We start from the raw sequence: 13385 nt of genomic DNA, 5'->3' as shown, positions 1-13385 counted from the left end.
ATCCAGACTCGTAAGTTTTCTCTCAGTGAGGTGACAACCCTTGACCAGTGAGCGTACTCATCAACAGCACAAAAAGAGTCAGTTTTGTTTCAATATTTTTTATCCTTGAAAAAGAAATTGGTCTTTGGTTGTATGAATGCTCTTTCTCATTATCATTTGTATATTAGTTTTGTTTTAATTTTTTTTTTTTTTTTTTGTCCTTGAACAAACTTTGGTCTTGATTATATAAATGCACATTGTCATTATGATTTGTGTTGTAATTATCATTGTTACAGGGAGTTCATTCTGACCTGGAGCAGCCGGAGTCTGTTCGTGTTTGACCCCATCAACGTCAAAGTGGTGCTGTGGACTGACGCTCTCAAAGGTAGGGCGTGTTTGTGGAGTGGTGGCCAAGGAAGTGTGTGCATCAGATAGCCTTTCCTTGCTCCGTTTTGGGTTCTTTCTTTTTTCTTTCTTGTTTTAAACAAATTTTGAGTAAAATGTCTCCACCCACACAGCGATGCTATCGGTCTTCTGCACGCATGCAGCACTGTACACAGGCAGCAGTGAATTCACACATACATATCTTGGTAGTGCATCAGGTCTGACGATGAAGTCTATGTGAAGTGAATTCACACATACGTATCTTGGTAGTGCATCAGGTCTGACGATGAAGTCTCTGTGAAGTGCATTCACACATACGTATCTTGGTAGTGCATCAGGTCTGACGATGAAGTCTATGTGAAGTGAATTCACACATACGTATCTTGGTAGTGCATCAGGTCTGACGATGAAGTCTATGTGAAGTGAATTCACACATACGTATCTTGGTAGTGCATCAGGTCTGACGATGAAGTCTGTGTGCTTCTCAGTCTCGTTTGGTGAGGACTCGTGTATGGCTGTGAATTCCCAGTCTGGATCTGCATAAACTTCCATAGCGAGGACAGGGAAACCACAGGAAATTTTTGGGAATGGCTGCTGCTGCTGCCTTCGTCGTCTTGCTATGGCTTGGCAGTACTGCCGTAGTGGCGGTTCTTCTCATTGCTTTACATATATATATATATATATATACATGCACCCATTTAAATACATACATGTGCACATGTTCGCTCTCACACACACAGTGTTTATCTACATTTTGTGATTTTCAGCTGTTTGATAATGCTCATGTTCATTTACCTTTCAAACCATTGCTGAGCCACTCAAAACGTTTTTCTCAGAAGGGTTGATTTTAATGGATCAAGACATGACCATTGACTCACGAGATAAACAGATGCTGATAACATGTATGTTTACTTGTCAAACTTCTTTTTGTTTGTGGGCTGTGACTCCCACCTTCACATGTACACACGAATGGGCTGTTACTTATATGATCGACTTTTTAACCCCACCATGTAGGCAGACATATTTTCCGGGAGGTGTACCTGTCAAACAAAGCCCTTCACATTCCCTTCCACATTCCACAGGTATCAAGGACGTCTGCATCGTCAAAAACGAAGTGTACGTCTTTCTCGACTCCCAGAAGGTCCGTCGCCTCGTCTTCCTTCCCATACTGCACCTGTGCGCTGCCCTGGTGACTCGCCAGCGTTGCCTGATCGCCGCGGACTTGCTGCTGTTCTTGGAGCACTTCTGCGTAAAACCAAGGGTTCTGAAACACGTCAAGAAAGAGCTGCTTCCTCAGCTGTTGGCCTTGCTGAGGGAGGGGGGACATGGCCATGTTGGGGATAAAGTGCAGGTGTGGCTTGAGAGCTGTGTGTGTGTGTGTTTGTGTTTGTGCGATTGTGTGAGTCAGTGTGTGTGTGTGTGTGATGTGGTGCTTGTTTGTGTGTGTGTGGGGGGGGGGTCGGGGGGGGGGGTAGTGTGTGTGTGTGTGTGTGTGTCTGTTTGGCTGTCTGTCACAGCTGTGAGTAACAGAGTTGGTACAGTGTTTTGTGTGTGTTTAGTGAACTGGCTGATACTGGCTTATATCATCTTTTGTTTTTTGGGGGGAGATTGTTTGTGTTTTATTTCATATGGATTTTGCTTGGGTTTTCTTCTGGGGGGTGGATAAAATGAAATTTTTAGTGATGCTTCTCATCACAGTTCTTGATATGGGTGTCGAAGTCGAAGTCGAAATATTTTAATTGTCAGACCACAGATCCATAACAGTGGAGTTCACAAGGACAAACAGAATTAATACAGGGAAATGAATATTAGGACAACCATTGAACTACATGGGCATCAATAACGATTCTAGAGCATTTGCTAGTAATGAAAACGCTTTGATTACAAACTTGCATATACTAACACTCAATCTCTCACTCGCACAAGATAACAACATGGACATCTTAGATGCACTTGGATGTTTGTGAAATTTAGCAGGAATAAACTGAGAACGCAGGGAACAGTACTTAGGGCAGACCAAAAGAAAATGCATTTACTTGATATGGGTGTGTGTGTGTGTGTGTGTGTTTGTGAGTGTTTCCTCTGGGAAGTCAAATGCTTGAGCTTGAGGTATGATCCTGGTGTGTGTGTGTGTGTGTGTGCTTGTGTTAGTGAGTGTTTCCTCTGGGAAGTCAAATGCTTGAGCTTGAGGTATGATCCTGCCACTGCCTAAACTGTGGGTGATGTTTTCCCTGTTTGCCAGTCAGTGTGAGTTTTGTTTGTCCTTTATTGACTCACTTGTGTAAGCAAAATGAGTCTATGTTTTAACCCGGTGTTCGGTTGTCTGTCTGTGTGTGTTCCTCTGTATGTCTGTGTGTCCGTGGTAAACTTTAACATTGACATTTTCTCTGCAAATACTTTGTCAGTTGACACCAAATTAGGCATAAAAATAGGAAAAATTCAGTTCTTTCCAGTCATCTTGTTTAAAACAATATTGCACCTCTGGGATGGGCACAAAAAAAAAAAAGAATGAAGCCTAATTATATGCAAACTGCATTTACTGTTATATTTATATTTTTTTGTATCCCTAAACTTGGCACTTTGATCTCATATTCTGACACAACAACAAGAGCAGTCATTATTATCATTTTTTGTTCAAACAGGAACTTCTTTTGCTAAGCATGGAAGTTTTATTTATTTTGCAAACGTTTTTGGTGCAGATAGTAAAAAAGGGAAATTACTCTGTAATTAATGTTAGGGGACTTAATTCGCTTTAAACTGATCTTTCTCATCTTAAACATTACATTTTGAAATTATACACAATACATAAAAAGCTTGGATTTTTTTTTCAGTGTATCACAAGTGAGTCTTGAAGGCCTTGCCTCTCTTGTATAAGTATGTACTAGTCTCTCTAGTTTTGTTGCAATGTCTCTCTCTACCTTTCATTTGTCCCTGTTGATTAGATCAGAGCCTGGTTTGTTGAGATAGATCTACAGACTATGCAGCAGATCTGAAGAGAGATCAAGAAAATCCAAACAGAGATGAATAGATTTGACTCCCTTACCACATCTGTACCTCTAGGTGTTTTTTTTTTGTTTTTTGTTGGTTGTTTTTGTTGTTGTTGTTGGTTTTTTTTGTTTTGTTTTTTATTAAAGCTAGTTTTTATAACCTGGTGTATGAACTATTAATTCTCCCTGTTTTACATAACCACCACCACCACCCTCCACACACACACAAATGCACATGCACACACATACGCACATGCCCAAACATGGACTCACACACATGTGCATGTCCGCAAATGCACATGCACTCGCATACACATGCACATGCAAATGTACATACACACACACTCATATGCACACACACGCTCACATGCTCACATATCCACACATACACACACTAACATGATATAAGTCATTACCAGTCAGTTTACTAAACACACACACACACACACACACACACACACCACTTTACTAACACTTTATCAATGTTTTACACAAACCTGGGGTAGGCTTTCAAGGCGGATCCAGCTTGTTGGAATTTTTTTGTTAAGTTCAGCTATCTGCTTCTTTTTAAGTATTGATTTACTTGTTTTTAATATTTTTTATTTAATCATTTATATTTGAACTTTTTTTTTCATATACAGCAGATGTGATGTAGTGTATATGCGCTAGTCTGAATATTTTGACGCTTCCCTGAAAGTGAAACTGAAACTTGCAGGCCATGCTGGAAGATGTGAGCGAGAGTTCCATGGAGTCTGTCATTTTTCAAGAGGAAGGTTTAGGGGACGGGGCCCTCTCTCCCCTCTACACCACCCACAGTTCTGGCATCGTGGTCGTCAACGACGGCATTCTGACGTTCGGGGACCCAGACAGACGCAGGTCTCCCAATCGCTTCGGTGGTGTCCTTGTGAACCAGCCACATAGCAGTAAGAGGAAGGGGAGAGGGATATGTTTGTTGGGAATGTGTTTTTGCCAGCTTTAAGTTTTTCATATGTGTGTGTGTGTGTGTGCGTGTGTGTGTGAGAAAGAGAGAGAGGGAGAGAGAGACAGAGGTGGGAAAAGAGAGAGAATGAATGAATGAATAAATGGGTTATATATGTAGGCCATAGTCCCCCAGGAAGGGGAAACAGGGAACAAATGTTTCATTGTACACAGGCCATAGGCATCATTTCGGTGGGTACAGGCAATGAGGGGCTTGCTAACAATAGTTTTTCATTGACATTAAAAAGGCAGAGAAAGAGAGAGTGTGTGTTACTGTGTGTGGGGTGGGGGTGGTTGCTGTTTTTGTTTTTTTTTTTTGGCACCATAGTTATCAGCAGTAATACTTCTTGAGCATTCTTACTTCATTGTTAAGATCTGATTACTGTAGTTTCATGATCATGATGACTTCAATCTTGCAGTTTGTCACATGATTCTCCAATATTTTAAGACCTGATTATAATTATTATTTTTGTATGAGTCTGCTGGAAATACAGACATGACATGATATATGATGAATGATTTTAAGAATGTACATTTTATGCAGACTGCATGCGCCCCCCCCCACCCCCACCCCATCCCTCCTACTCCAAACACACACATGCACACACACACACACTTGTTAGCAGACAAGCTTACATATCCAGTATTCTCAATATACTTATATATCTCTTTACCCCCCCAGCCCCCAGAAAAGCTAACTACATTTCACTTTATTTCAGTACATAAGCTTCATCTTATTGCATGCAGGCCATACATATATATATTGCTCTGATTGATTCTATATAGTGCTTGGCATGCCATGTTTATATTTAATCAAATTGAAGCCCAGATCTGAGAAAGTAGTTTTGGCTAGATGCTAGAAAATGCATAGTGGTCAGTGTTGACAATTCTGTTTTGACTAGATGAGTTTGTGTGAAAAATGGTAGCACTAAATGCAGAAACACACGTTTCTAATAGATTTCAATCAAAAAGTGGTTGTGCCATAGGCAGAGACACAGCACTGGCACAGAAGTGGTTAATGCTGAAACCAGACAAGCAGGTTTCAAGCAGCTGACGGCCAGGAAAGTAGAGATGCCTTTTTGTTGTTGTTTTTCCATGTTTAGAAAGCAACAGAACCTCTCCCCTGAGTATTCTGGAGGAGAACACGGAACACTTGGCTGACCGACCCGAAAACAGCGCCATGAAACCAGACTGGCGAGCAGAGGCTGCAGGAAACCCGCCACCCAGCGCTTCAGAGAGTGCAGCTGCGGACGGCAGTGTTCCGGAAGTGATGTGTGAGGCCAAGGAGTACACTGAGTTACCGGTGATGGATATTGTGGAGGCTGAGAGAGGGCACAGTCCTTCTGTCGACTCCGTCAGTGACCCGGCAGGCAGGTCTGAGGAGACAGGGAGTCCTGTCCCTTCAGTGTCTGAACAAACTTCAGAGGAGCTTCACAGCTGGATGGAACATGTTTCCACACGTTCTTCTGTCGATGAGAATTTCACAGAACACAGAGACAGCCTGATTAACATGGACACTGTCAGCGACAGTCCCAGGATCACCGGTCCTGATTCTGTGTGTGGAACTGAAGGTCATGACGAAGGGACTCGCACATCCGAAGACACAGCAGGTGGTGAAACAGATGATAATCAGAACATCACAGACAAAGTGGAAGGCGCAGCCGATGATGCTGAGAGCAGTGCCAGCGATCAAGATGCAGTCGATGATGCTGAGAGCAGAGCTAGTAATCAGGGTGCAGACATTGACGCTGAGAGCAGAGCAGGTGATCAGGTGCCAAGAGTTCAGGGAGCAGTGTCTGGGGAGGTAGCAGGAGACTGTCAGAGGTCCGTGGAGAGCGTGGGGAGTGAGGCAGGTGTGGGCAGAAAGGACCTGTTCCCCACGGTGCCCGTATGTGTGCGCAGAGCAGGCCCAGGTAGGTGGCACTGTGGGCGTGACGTCGTTGATCGGTTGTCCATTGGTCGTACGTTTTTTTGTGTGTTTTTATGCGTGCATGCTCATGTCACTTGTTATGTGTGCATTCTGACATGCGCACACACGTGTGTGCACACAAACACACAGAGCCTACTTTTGCTTGTAAACTTATGTACACATGTTCACACACACACACACACACACACACACACACACACACACACACACACACACACACACACACACACACACACACACACACACACACACACACGCACACGCACACACACACACAACACACACACACACAACACACACATATGCAGCAGCTTCAGAATTTGAATGATTGCTTCATTGTGCAAAATGGCTAACAAATGATGTCTGAATCAGGCAGTCTTTCAGCAGGTATCTCTTTTCTGCTTCCATTGCATTCCAAGCCAGGCTGACTGTGTGTGTGTGTGTGTGTTATAGCACAGTGCTGGTTATCCTGTGGTTGCTGTCATCTCCAGAAACTGGGTTTGCATCTCTTTTTCTGTTTGCAGCTTAACATGTATTGTGACCCTACTTAGAGGCTGTGCATGTCACATCGCTTCATGTTTGTAACACATCAAGTCATCAAACGAATGAATCAGATTATTGAAACCCATCGTTTTGATATATGCATGTGATGTGTTTGCCGTAGTGCTGTGATCTGTTTTGATTCAGGAGTTTAGCAGGTCTACCACAGCTAAATATCTGAAATGATGAAAGAATTTTCCAGATCACCATGTTTCCAGGTGATAGCGTTTCCAGGTCGCCGTGTTTTCAGGAGCTTAATGTGTCCAGAATGTAATCTCTTGACAGGATTATTACAGAGAAAGTGTAAAAACAAGGGAATAGAAATATTAATAAAAACAAGAATGAAAAAAATGAAAAACAAAAGAAAATTGCACCTGTAACTTTGCTTTAACCAGAATGGCACAATTCAGTCTCGTCATGTATGCAACAAAAATATGGAGCAGATATAAAGCCTGAAAAAGTTTGTTTGGTGTCATCAGCAGAATCTTGAACTGCTCAGTGTGGGGAAAGTGGTCTTGTTTCCCTTCATTTTACTTTCAACCCCGTTTTGTCTCTGCAGATAATCCTTCAGAGAACATCGCCAAGACGATGAAAAAGAAGAAACGACGTCGGGTTAATGGAGCAGACATCCCTTTGACAAGCATTTCTTCCTCAGGTAGAAATAAATCTCTCTCTGTCTCTCTGTCTCTCATTTCTTCCTCAAGTAGAAATAAATAAATCTCTGTCTCTCTGCACTCAAATGTATGCAAGCTTCAACCAAACTATAACTCCTAAAGTGTATTCATACTGGCTCAGGAATGTTAACTTTTGAAATTGCCTTGCTAAGTTTAGAATGGGTATGTCTCCAATTAAACATTGTTATTTACAGTACAAGCCAAATTTGAATAATGGTGATAGTTGCTGTTCCAATACAATTGAACATGAAATACACTTTCTTTTTGTTGTCCTAAATATACAGAATTGAGACAAATTAATACCGAAGCCCATCATTGTCCAGACTTTCTTCTATCTTGTGGAGTGGTGGCCTAGAGGTAACGCGTTCACCTAGGAAGTGAGAGAATCAGAGCGCACTGGTTTGAATCACGGCTCAGCCGCCGATATTTTCTCTTCCCCCACCAGACCTTGAGTGGTGGTCTGGACGCTAGTCATTCGGATGAGACGATAAACCAAGGTCCCGTGTGCAGCATGCACTTAGCACACATAAAAGAACCCACGGCAACAAAAGGATTGTTCCTGGCAAAATTCTGTAGCTAAATCCACTTTGATAGGAAAAACAAATAAAACTGCACGCAGGAAAAATTTTTTTAAAAATTGGTGGCGCTGTAGTGTAGTGACGCACTCACCCTGGGGTCAGCAGCCTGAATTTCACACAGAGAAATCTGTTGTGATAAAAAAAAAAAGAGAAATACAAATATGAAAAACAAATACAAATCTTAATTAGTGAAAATACTAAAACAATCTTGAAATTGTCAGTGTATATGACTATATCTATAAAGCACTAACTTTGAGGAAAAAAATGCCTGAATGATATGTAAATGAACACATGTTGCTGTCACTATCAAGCATTCAACCAAATAATGGTCTTGACCTTTGACCTTTCACCCTGCTTGCAAAATCAAAAAGGGGGTGGTTTCAGAGGCCTTATTTATGCCCGCCATCCTTCCTGGTTTGGTTCCTATTCCATTTGCAGTAGCCAAGAAAATGCAAATGTTAAAGTTTACAATGGACACACACACAGACATTGGGATATTACGTACATTGACTCACTTTGTTTACACACGAGTCAAAAGTGCATGGGGAATATGTAAGGTGACAGCTATACAAAAGGCTGTCAAATACTTTTAAAAAGCTTAATGAATATTGTATGTTTTAAGATAAATATGGTGTTTGTGTGTGTGTGTGTGTGTGTGCATGCGTGCGTGTATCTGTGCATGAGTGTGCAAGTTCATGTGCATTTGCACATGTGAGTGTGTGTCTGTTGAAAAAAAGCAAGAACGATTACATGCAATTTTGCACACATTGATGTCAACAGAGACTGCACAGCCCACGGGGTCCCTCAAGACTGACACTGATCCTGACATCATCTCCATAGCAACGATGGACAGCATAGAAGAGGAGAACGGTACCATGGATGACACGACTCCTGCGACACTTGAAGAGAACTCGTCCGGTCTCAAGAAGACGTCATCACCAACGAACGTCATCAGCATGGATGAGGCTACAGAGAGCACTGACCTGAGAGAAGACACTGAAAGAATTGCTGCTCCGGCACATGGCACGGATTTCAGCGATTCTGAGTCAGTGCCGCCTCACCTGTCCTCTGGGAGAGTCAATGGACATGATCAGAGTCCCAGGAATGGAGATATGAACAACGTTTTTGACAACGATGCAGAGCATGCGGATGCTGGAAATGATAAAGATATTGACGATGCTACAGTTCTGGAGGAGAAGGCGCTGTTTGGTTCAAGGCCGGGCACACCCAGTGAGCAGCTGGCCTTCAGAGTTGCAGAGGCGGAGAGCGAAGTTATCCCCCCTCTCATTGAGAGGTTGTCTGCTCTTGGTGTGGCGCCAGCATCTCTGAAGGGCGAGGAGGGAGGGGGGAACGTCCATGATTTGTCCTCGGTCAAAAGTATGATCACAGAAGCGTCCAAGCTGAGGATTGCTTCTGTTAAAGAGAGGTGAGGTGCAGAGATGACTGTTTCCTTTGTGTGTGTGTGTGTGCATGCGCATGTGTGCGTGTGTGTGTGTGCATGCGCATGTGTGTGTGTGTGTGTGTAATTGTATTTGTGAGTGTGTGTTTGTGTATGTGTGTGTGAACTGATGAGGAAAATAGCAACAACACCAACAAAAAATGTTTCCCAATTGTAGTAATTAAAAACTCATAGAAAAGAGAATTCCACTCTGTGTCGATGCTGTTTTTCATTGGATGCTACTGCCTTACATTCATAGATAAAAGAGTTGACAACGTGCTGTGTCATTTATGCCATGGTACTGAAGAAGATGGAATTGGCTTTGTCCTGGTCTTCATGACAGGGATGACTTACATTCAGCCTGAGTTTTATTACTGGACATGCCAGTTTAGATTCAGTTTGCTCATGTCATCCTGGAGACTGAATTGTGTAATGGGCATTCAACATTTGCAGTGCCTTAAAAACATCTTGGAGACTGTATTGTATAATGGGCATTCAACATTTACAGTGCCTTAAAAACATCCTGGAGACTGTATTGTGTAATGGGCATTCAACATTTACAGTGCCTTAAAACCATCCTGGAGACTGTATTGTGTAATGGGCATTCAACATTTACACTGCCTTAAAACCACCTTGGAGACTGTATTGTGTAATGGGCATTCAACATTTACAGTGCCTTAAAACCATCCTGGAGACTGTATTGTGTAATGGGCATTTAGCATTTACAATGTCTTAAAAGGATTGTGTACCACTATGACTTGAATTATAGAATTTAGTATCAGTATTATTTTTTTTTGTCATTACAGTAATCACTTTTTGCATGTCAGTGTCAAGCACTATATTATTTTGAAACTGATTGTGTGTGACTAGTTTATTACTTTATACTTCAGTTTGAGGTTTAGGCCTGAATCTTAATGAAAATATTTTATATTGGTATTTAGTATTCTGTGCTGTCTTTGCCATCAGAGTGACCAAGTTCAGCACGACCACCAAGTCGCTGATTCGCCGTGTGAAGGAGAAGAACTTGCTGGCTTCCAGGTCACCACTGTCTGGGAGCCCACCCTTTGGGACTGGGGTAAATTCCTGGATCATTTTTATATGAATAGTTGTCAAGTCAACGTGTTCCCCCTCCCAAATTTTGATTGGTCCTCTCATTCTTTCACCTCCTGTTTCAAGGAGGCGTCAAAGTGTGTGCATGTGCATGTGTGTTTCATTAGAATAAACTAAAAGGCATTCTTGCCAACCATTCCAATTTTTTCACAAGCTTTCATGATTTTGAATGTGTGTTCATGTGATTGTGTATGCGTGTGTGTGTGTGTGTGTGTGTGTGAGTGTATTCGTGTCTGTTGTCCGTGTATGTATGTGTGTCCTGATGCACATGTTTCAGTCTTTCTCATCGTCACTGCCCTCCAAAGACGACAGCGATATCACCCACGTTCTCTTCACCAATGACGACGCCTTGACCTCTGCCAACCCCGAGGTCTCTGCATCCTGTCCCATCAGCCTGGAACCCTTCCTGACACAGACGGAAATCACACACTCACAGCTGAGAGACCGCGTCACCCTGCTGAACCAGGCCACACTGAAAGCCGTGCTGAACACATGGGCCACAGAACTGAACCGAACCCTTGAAGCCTATCACCGAGAGCTGCATCGTCAGCAAACGGAGCGCCAGAAAGAGCAACAGAAAGGGAAAGCTGGAAATGCAGACCTGAAACATTGTGAATCGCCTTCCAGACAAGAACAGAACAGCTTGAGAATTTCGATGAGTGAGAATGAAAGGATCAGTGTGAACGGTGAGTTGGGACAAAGCAGGGGAGTTGATTCTTGTGTCGGGTCTGACGCTGATGGCAGATTCACTGATCCCAACTGCCCAGAGGCAGGCAAAAGGAGTGGCCTAGTGTCTAGTCAAGAGAAAGGTGATGGTGCTGTGCATGCTGTGAACCCAGTGGAACAAGTTCAGGACAGGGAAGTTACTGTTCTTCAGCGTGATGATGCTGAACGTTCTGCAAATCATGACGTCCATCGTGATGGCTCTCCCACTAACGTGCATGATTGTGCCACAGTTAAAGATGGGTTGACAGCTGAGTGTGAAGAAACATCCACCAGACAAAGCCATTTTGACCAGTCTGATAGCAAATTCCCCAACAATGATGGCTGTGGTGATGATGCTTCAGAACACAAAGTCAGTGTTGAAGTGTCCGGAGAAAATGATGTCCAGTCTGCCTTAAAAAGCACCCCTGATGAAGCATTGAGTGACTCTGAAGTCGAGTCACCCACAGATTGGTCTCAGGTTTGTCACATTACAGATCCTTTTAAACTGTCTCCTCAGCGGCATACAGAAGTTTCCACTTTAGTGTCTTACTGCTTAGAGTGTGGGTGTTTTGGAAATGCTGCATCATTCTTTGGCCTTCACACTTCAGAAACCCAGACTGTCATTGACAGAGAGCACATCTCAGAATCCGTCCCCTCATCGTTGAAGTCTTTCGTTGACACGCTGCCAAATCTGCCTTCACTGGATCCAAAACCCCTCCATCATGTGTCTCAGGAATCGAACACTGTACTCAGTTACCCATCAAGTGCCAAGAACAGCAGTGACCTTGTGGTGCCCAGTGATCCACTCCAGTGTTCAGCCGCTTCCAGTGCTGAGCAGAAGTTGGGAACAAAATCCACCAGTCAGAACTTTGGTGAGCATTTTTCAGCCCCAGGTGTTCAGAATTCCGGCCTTAGGGAAGACGGCAAATTAACGAAGCAGTGCCATGATTCAGAGAACCTGAGACATGTTTCCAGTGATAATGGTGGTGTGAGAGTGACAGACGATGAAGAGAGAGCGTTGTTCGTGCGCCTGTATTTTCACTTTGTTCCCCTCTGGCGACTGCGGAAGCTGCTGATGAAGGCTGACAATTCCAAGGTGCACGCAACATGGCGCGCCCTTATCTCCTGCTGTCAAGGTAAACTTTCTTGTGTTTGATTATTTGTTGTCTTTGACAGGGTTTTTTGGCTGTCTTTCTTTATCTGTTGACTGTTTTAATAGCAGTATTAATGGCCTTGTGGTAAAGTGCTTGGTTTTCAGAAAAGCCTGATACGCTCTTGTTGCAGTGTGGCTAACTGTGTAAATTAAGTGGTAGGGCTGCATTCCAACTGTCTTGTTTGCAAGTCTTTATTTAGTATTATTGTTCCTTCTGTTTTTAGATTTTGTTGCCTTTTTTCTTCTCATATTGATGTTAATTATTAGTGCTCTGGGCCCCTGTGTTAATGAGATAGAGCACATTATAAATAACCATTATGATTATTATTGTTATTATTTTTGTTGCTTTTTCTTCTTTTTCTTCTTTATATAATGATTTTTGTAACCTTTTTCTTCCCATATTGGTGTTAATTGTCACGATCATGGTCTTGTGGTAAGGAGATAGAGCGCATTGTATATACCTGGATACCCATTAGCATTATTGCTATTATAATTTTTATTATCATTATCTTCATTATTATTTTTTATTGTTAGCAGTAGTAGTAGTTGTAGTATCACCTTCATTAGTATTATTATGATTATTATTGTCATCATGATCATTATTATTATTATTGTTATTATTATTATTATTATTATTATCATTATTAGTGTTATTATGACTGTTAAACTTGTTCATGTTGTTGTTATTATTATCATCATTATAATTCCGTAGTATCATCATTATCTGTTGGTAGTAGTAGAAGTATATGATAATAATGATGATGATGTTTGCAGCCCTGGGTCATGGGGACACAGTGTGGGAGAAGGTCCAGAACAGAGACGTCACCGGGGCCCTAGACTTCCTGCGCTCTTGGATCCTGCCCAATAAACAGGCCTTCCTCGGCCATGTGGCCAGGTCAGCTTTTGTTGTTTTTTTACTTTTCTTTTTT

General features: G+C 42.4%; 1 protein-coding gene across 1 annotated transcript in view; it reads left to right on the top strand.

Moving 5' to 3' along the window:
• The window catches only part of LOC143286311 (uncharacterized), a 44459-nt gene that overhangs the window by 14863 nt on the left and 16211 nt on the right, over nucleotides 1-13385 (top strand). Inside the window, exons 10-18 of the mRNA XM_076593850.1 lie at nucleotides 276-364; nucleotides 1446-1714; nucleotides 4066-4273; nucleotides 5432-6241; nucleotides 7358-7453; nucleotides 8831-9476; nucleotides 10455-10563; nucleotides 10876-12439; nucleotides 13231-13351. Coding sequence (XP_076449965.1) covers nucleotides 276-364; nucleotides 1446-1714; nucleotides 4066-4273; nucleotides 5432-6241; nucleotides 7358-7453; nucleotides 8831-9476; nucleotides 10455-10563; nucleotides 10876-12439; nucleotides 13231-13351 — 3912 coding nt within the window. The remainder of the gene's footprint in view (nucleotides 1-275; nucleotides 365-1445; nucleotides 1715-4065; nucleotides 4274-5431; nucleotides 6242-7357; nucleotides 7454-8830; nucleotides 9477-10454; nucleotides 10564-10875; nucleotides 12440-13230; nucleotides 13352-13385) is intronic.

This window comes from Babylonia areolata, chromosome 10, assembly GCF_041734735.1.
Source record: "Babylonia areolata isolate BAREFJ2019XMU chromosome 10, ASM4173473v1, whole genome shotgun sequence".
Taxonomy (NCBI): domain Eukaryota; kingdom Metazoa; phylum Mollusca; class Gastropoda; order Neogastropoda; family Buccinidae; genus Babylonia; species Babylonia areolata.
This window is presented reverse-complemented; position numbering and strand designations above follow the sequence as displayed.